The 6,618-nt window shown below is 42.8% G+C and overlaps 1 protein-coding gene across 1 annotated transcript; it reads right to left on the bottom strand.

Annotated features, from left to right (window-relative positions):
• Positions 1 to 48: 48 nt before the first annotated feature.
• On the bottom strand, positions 49 to 5,657 carry LOC112081009 (mitochondrial import receptor subunit TOM40 homolog). The gene is made up of 10 exons (XM_024146960.2): positions 5,575 to 5,657; positions 4,855 to 5,066; positions 4,164 to 4,231; positions 3,856 to 3,948; positions 3,647 to 3,748; positions 1,740 to 1,845; positions 1,370 to 1,492; positions 1,198 to 1,274; positions 783 to 885; positions 49 to 620 (listed from the first exon to the last, which is right to left on the bottom strand). The coding sequence occupies exons 2-10, from the start codon at positions 5,063 to 5,065 to the stop codon at positions 481 to 483; spliced, it is 1,023 nt and encodes a 340-aa protein (XP_024002728.1). The 5' UTR covers position 5,066; positions 5,575 to 5,657; the 3' UTR covers positions 49 to 480.
• Positions 5,658 to 6,618: the final 961 nt, after the last annotated feature.

Raw genomic sequence — 6,618 nt, 5'->3', positions numbered from 1 at the left:
GACACATGCACGACCTTAATGGTCTTTAACGTCATCAAAAGCCAAAAATACAAAAGTTGTTTATTTATGATTCTAAATACATTTCATCACGGTCTGGTGAAAACCTCAACTCCATTTCTGCCAATGTTTGTTACATGTATTAAAAGCAGTAACTGCACTCAGTGTACTCTGAACATTTCATGACTCTAGGACCAAGATAATGTAATCAAAATGCTTCTTAAGTTTGGTAATTGTATATTCGTTAATAGTAAAATATAGCTTTTTTCCCCTTTCCTAAAGAATGTATAGTTTGAAAATTGCCAAATGTATGAGGTTTTCATTGGAAGGAAATAGACTTGTGCTACAATATGTAGGCCTGGCATAGAGTAACTCTCTGCCCCACAATTCACAGTATAGGAGAGTCTCTGAATCCAGTAGATACATACATGACAAGTGCTGGTCCAAGCATGGCCCAGTGTGTCGGAGGCGGCTGGAGGAGGTCTAGCCGACGGTGACGTTGACGCCACACTGGAACGTGTTCTTCTTTTGGTTAAGGAAGGCTCCCAGGGCCAAGGAGAGAGGCAGGGGCAGCAGCTTCTTCTCCAGGACCGCCCCCACCACCCAGTTACTGTCTACCGAACCTGGAGACAGGGATGGAGGGGAGGGAGGGACTGATCAGGAAATAATTCAGACCTGGGACAGCAGGTGGATGAACTCTGGCCAATCAATGACATTAAATGGATCAATTAACCCTAGAGGTCTGACTGAATAGCTGTGCTGTAGAGGGACAGACAGTTGCTTACCTTTAAAGAGCAGGTTGGCTTTAGGGAGGTCCAGCTGGTACCCAAACGATACTGAGGTCTCCTGCGTCCGCATGCTGCCCTCAAACTCCACCCCCAGCTGCAGCTGAGTTGGTAGTAGGACAACAAGATGGTCTCATAAACAGACCTAGCACTGTGGTGCTACATAGCCTCAAGTATTTCAGTGGGCTAACACCTCCATGTCAGAAAAGGAGTGGTCCATTAGCATGGTCAAACTTTCAACTAAGCACAACTCATAGGCGAGGGATGGTACTGTGCCTGTAGTCGTGGTCTAGAGATGGTAGGTTACCAGTGGATTCTCAACTATTTTGCACAGTGATCCACACTAAAGCTTGAGGAGTTGTGTGGCCTAGACTGGGGGCAAGGTAGAGGTGATAGGATAGCTTAGTTTGGGTACCTGGTCATTGGCTCTGTGGTAGTACGTTGCATGAGCACCAGCACCTCCAAGAGTCAATGTGGCAACATAATTATTGCCTGGAGTAAAAACAAGAAGAATATTAATCTCAGTGACCTGACCAGTAAAACTCCTGGCTCTAACAGAAGGTGATGCGGGTCAGAGTGGGTCTCACCTGTGTATCTGCCCATTAGAGAGGTGACTGCTCCCTCCTCTCCAGGCCTCCGGTGGTAGACCAGCTCTCCTCCCAACGCCAGGGCTGGACTGATGGACTGGAGGTAGTGAGCCACGATAATACCTGAGGACAGCAACATCTTCATCAGTCATCATAGATGTTACAGTAGAGCACAAGAAAAGGACTCATGTCTGAATAATAACCAGCCCGTTTACAGAGGCCATCATAACGTGTGATCAAAAGGCTGGGTAACAAGAACATTATTGCTGTAAGTGATGAAGCTTCCACACAAATGTGCTTGTAGGAGAGATGGGTCGTTTTGCAGCATCATGGACCACCAGTGAAGTCTTTGATGAGAAAACAATCCTACCAGAGCCGAGGAGGACGTCTGGGTTGCCCAGGGTAACAGCAGATGTGAAGTCGTCACCGCGGTACTCCAGGTCACACTGCCAGTTCACAAACTTGTGCTGCTGAGTCTGTTGAAAGAACAAACGCATTATTGGAAATGTACAGATGAATAAACAGTAAGTTGAATATACACTACCGTTCAAAAGTTTGGGGTCACTTAGAAATGTCCATGTTTTTGAAATTAAAATAACAAAATTGATCAGAAATACAGTGTAGACATTGTTAATGTTGTAAATGACTATTGTAGCTGGAAATGGCTGATATTTAATGGAATATCTACATAGGCGTACAGAGGCCAATTATCAGCAACCATCACTCCTGTGTTCCAATGGCATGTTGTGTTAGCTAATCCAAGTGTATCATTTTAAAAGGCTAATTGATCATTAGAAAACTTGTCCTGATTAAAGAAGCAATAAAACTGGCCTTTAGACTAGTTGAGTATCTGGAGCATCAGCATTTGTGGCTTCGATTACAGGCTCAAAATGGCTAGAAATAAAGCACTTTCTTCTGAAACTCGTCCATCTATTCTTGTTCTGAGAAATTAAGGCTATTCCATGCAAGAAATTGCAAAGAAACTGAAGATCTCGTACAACGCTGTGTACTACTCCCTTCACAGAACAGCACAAACTGGCCCTAACCAGAATAGAAAGAGTGGGAGGCCCCGGTGCACAACTGAGCAAGAGGACAAGTACATTAGTGTCTAGTTTGAGACTGCTTTGAGACTGGTTTTGCGGGTACTATTTAATGAAGCGCCAGTTGAGGACTTGTGAGGCATCTGTTTCTCAAACTAGACATTCTAATGTACTTGTCCTCTTGCTCAGTTGTGCACCGGGGCTTCCCACTCGTTCTATTCTGGTTAGAGACAGTTTGCACTGTTCTTTGAAGGGAGTAGTACACAGCATTGTACGAGATCTTTAGTTTCTTGGCAATTTCTCGCATGGAAACTAAACAACGATTTATTGTGGAACTAGGATTCCTGGCACTGCATTCTGATGAAAGTTCATCAAAGGCAAGGGAATATTTATGATGTTATTTCATATTTTTGTTGACTCTTGACTCCAACATGGCGGAGAAGGGCTGAGCGCTGTCTCAGATTATTGCACGCTGTGCTTTTTACTAAAGTTATTATTATTATTTTTTTAATCTAACATACACTGGTTCTTAATGCAACCGCTATCTTTAATTATATGTACAACATGTATTTTTCAGCAAAGTTTATGAGTTTTTCTGTTAGATTACGTGGCTGTCTAAAATTTCTCTGGACATTTTGGTGCCATTTGTGACCATGGCGGCAATGTAAAACCACGATTTGTAGCTATAAATATGCACATTTTCGAACAAAACATAAATGTATTGTATAACATGATGTCATAAGACTGTCATCTGATCAAGTTGTTCAAAGGTTAGTGATTCATTTTATCTCTATTTGTGGGTTTTCTGAAAGCTATCTTTACGGTGAAAAAATGTCGTTGTGTTTTGGGCTATTGTGGTGAGGTAACATAAATATACGTTGTGTTTTCGCTGTAAAACATTTTAAAAATCAGACATGTTGGCTGGATTCACAAGATGTTTATCTTTCATTTGCTGTATTGGACTTGTGATTTCATGAAATTATATTATATCCCTGTGGCGCTATGCTAGTCAGCGTTTCTGATGAAAATGATCCCGGATCCGGGATGGGTGGTCCGTAGAGGTTTTAACAATGTCTACAATTTATTTCTGATCAATTTGATGTCATTTTAAAGGACAAAACATTCGCTCTCCTTTCAAAAACAAGGACATTTCTAAGTGACCCCAAACTTTTGAATGGTAGTGTACATAAACTTCCTGATCCTGGTGTGGCTTTCCCCGTTCTTCACAATGACGTACCTGGATGGCTATTTTGGAGCGCACAGCGCTGGTGAGCTGGTGGATAACCTGGGCGTTCAGACTACCGGTGTTGTCCATGTCTCCCACCATGACTGGGAAGGACTGGGGGGGTTCAACACATGAAACAACAATATTATTAGAGTATAATAATATTAGGGTAAAGTGGCTGAGAGACCATTTCCAGACCAGACTAGTGACAGTTAGTTTACCTCAGCAGGTCCTGTCTGTTGAGTGCCCACGTAGGTGGCACCAAACCGGTAGCCAGATTCAGCCAAGGTGCTGAGAGTGACTGTATGACTGACCTGTAGAACAGATACAGCAGACATCCAGTAAAGTGGCAAACAATATAGTATTCTGATCCATATGAAATAGGACAATCACCACCTTGAGCTTTACAGCCTTGAGGGTTAGATAGTTCCTTTTCATTGTATAATAGCTCGCACAGAATGCATACTAACGCTGGCTTTAATTTACTGGCTGCATCTAGAATATATATTCCTCTAGCTCCACAACTGACCTGGAAGTGATTACTCAGGCCCTTGTTGACCACCAGTCGCACTCCTTCCAACTGGATGGGGAACACCTCTGAAATGGCGTTAGAACCACAGAGATAGTTAGAGAACACAACTTTGTATCGGTTCCATTATGGCGTCTGAGAGCAAGGTCGCCTCCATTTGGAAGTAGTGAATTTTCATCTTCTACTAACTCTGAGTTGGTAAACAAACTGAAAGGGTGCAATCTGCCACATGGAGTGAGTTGTTTGAACAGGTATAAAAGAAAGGTTGGCGATTTACTGCCACCTGCAGTAATGGAATGTTTGCTCACACGTATAATTCATTGGCTGATCCCTCCTGATGACCTGGAAGGAATTATGTGATCCTTCCTTTACAAATAGCAAGTCCCACCCAGTTGATTTCAAAATGGTTTAAGTCCTCAATGGTGCTGCCCTTGCTAAAACTGTCTTTTGGGCACTAGAGTAGTCCAAGTCTATGGTCAGAACAGAAACTGTTCAATGCAAACAATGTTTTATTTGAGCACAATCTAAAATATGGGATCAAAAAAATAATAATCTGAGGAAAAACACACCTCTCAAATAAATGATAGAGCATAAAATCTGCCATGTCAATGCCCAGCCTATTTGAACAGGAAGGATGCACCTGTACAACTCTGATGACATACTGCATGACATGACTGTGTATGATCCTTACCTTTGCACTTGCGATGACACTCCTCATAGGTACCAGGGTTGGGGAGGGGGCTCCCCGTCTCACCTGCTGGCTGTCCGGGGACAGAGGGGGGAGGGACGGAGGGCATGGAGAACCCTGGGGGGACTGACACCAACCCAGGGCCCCCCTGGACAACACCACTGCCTGGGGCAGAGGGGGGAGCGGGGGAGCTGGCAGCCAACACATTGCCCATGCTGAAGCAGAATGAGAGAGGGATGGGATGAGATACTTGATGTTATGTAAATAGTTTCTAGCTAGTGGCTAGTTATCCAACTCTATGCATTAACTGGGACAAAGACTAGCACAGCTAGGTCAAGGTCAAAGGGTATTTAAGCCATAAACGTGACGTTAGCTGGATAGCATATGCCCACCCATACCAACCACAATCACATTTCGTTTTGGCCTTAAGTAACCATCTGTCTTATGCAACCATACCAAACGTAAGATACTGTATCATACTTAATGGAGTATCTCGGATTTACGTACAGAAAAATACGAAATGCTCTGAGATCTGGTCGACTTGACTGACAGTCACTGACTGAGCTAACGTTAGCGTGCTAATGTTGCTAGCGATAACAATTGCAGCACCGTACATGCCTCAGACAAAACTGTAACACCATCAGCTTTCTGTAATAAAGACATAAGTTTTACAGTTGTCCGTTTCATGCAACTATCCTTCAAATGTGTTAGCGAGCTACTCACGTTGACTGTTCGTGCGTGTTCAGCAGTAATTCTAGCTACACACCGGCAAAGTTCCACAACCTTCCGGTGCACATTTAGGCCCGCCCACCGTCCTCTATAACCCCATGGATTGGGTAGTGTACCTACAAAATCAACTACCATTGGCCAGCACATCCAATTACTAGGAATCCCCTAAATATTGTGTGATGTGCTGGGTTGATCACCTAGTCAGAACTCTGAAATGATTGAGCTGCTATCTAGTTAAACACTAACGTTAAGTCGTTGAACCAGAGGTATGGGTTGAATGCAACACGTGTAGAACTACAGCCATTTATCAAGTCCGAGTTTCCTACTTCTGAATAACACAATATTACGACATTAATAGGCGTATTTTGCGCCTTCCAATCGGTTGAGTCATTCAATCCCACGAGGCAAGACATTCCAAGGGTAATCTTTATATGCACAGTGGTCGTCTTCCTGTGATTCTTTCTACATGTAGAATGTACAGTACCAGTCAAAAGTTTGGACACACCTACTCATTCCAGATTTGTTCTTTATCTTTATTTTCTACATTGTAGAATAGTGAAGACATCAAAAATATGAAATAACAAATATGGAATCATGTAGTAACAGTGTTAAACAAATCAAAATATGAGATTCTTCAAAGCAGCCACCATTTGCCTTGACAGCTTTAATACATGCTTGGTATTCTCTCAACCAGCTTCTTAAGGTAGACACCTGGAATGCATTTCAATTAAGTGCCTTTTTGAAAGTTTATTTGTGGAATTTCTTTCCTTCTTAATGCATGAGTCAATCAGTTGTGTTGTGACATGGTAGAGGTGGTATACAGAATAGCGCTATTTGGTAAAAGTCCAAATAATGGCAGAGCAGCTCAAATAAGCAAAGAGAAACGACAGTCCATCGTTTCTTCAAGTGCAGTCGCAAAAACCATCAAGCACTATGATGAAACTGTCTCTGAGGATCACCACAGGAAAGGAAGACCCAGAGTTACATCTGCTACAGAGGATAAGTTAATTAGTTACCAGCCTCAGAAATTAACTGCAC

Source organism: Salvelinus sp. IW2-2015, unplaced genomic scaffold, assembly GCF_002910315.2.
Source record: "Salvelinus sp. IW2-2015 unplaced genomic scaffold, ASM291031v2 Un_scaffold16647, whole genome shotgun sequence".
Taxonomy (NCBI): Eukaryota; Metazoa; Chordata; class Actinopteri; order Salmoniformes; family Salmonidae; genus Salvelinus; species Salvelinus sp. IW2-2015.
The sequence above is the reverse complement of the archived record's forward strand: the minus strand, read 5'-3'. Positions and strand labels throughout refer to the sequence as shown.

What these genes read in the sequence shown, in the direction of transcription:
- LOC112081009 (XM_024146960.2), bottom strand. Translation starts at nt 5,065, where the DNA reads ATGGGCAATGTGTTGGCTGCCAGCTCCCCCGCTCCCCCCTCTGCCCCA. An exon ending in GCTCCAAAATAGCCATCCAG is followed by an intron (nt 1,846 to 3,646) that starts GTACGTCATTGT and finishes TTCTTTCAACAG; the next exon opens with ACTCAGCAGCACAAGTTTGT. An exon ending in AGACGTCCTCCTCGGCTCTG is followed by an intron (nt 1,493 to 1,739) that starts GTAGGATTGTTT and finishes TGCTGTCCTCAG; the next exon opens with GTATTATCGTGGCTCACTAC.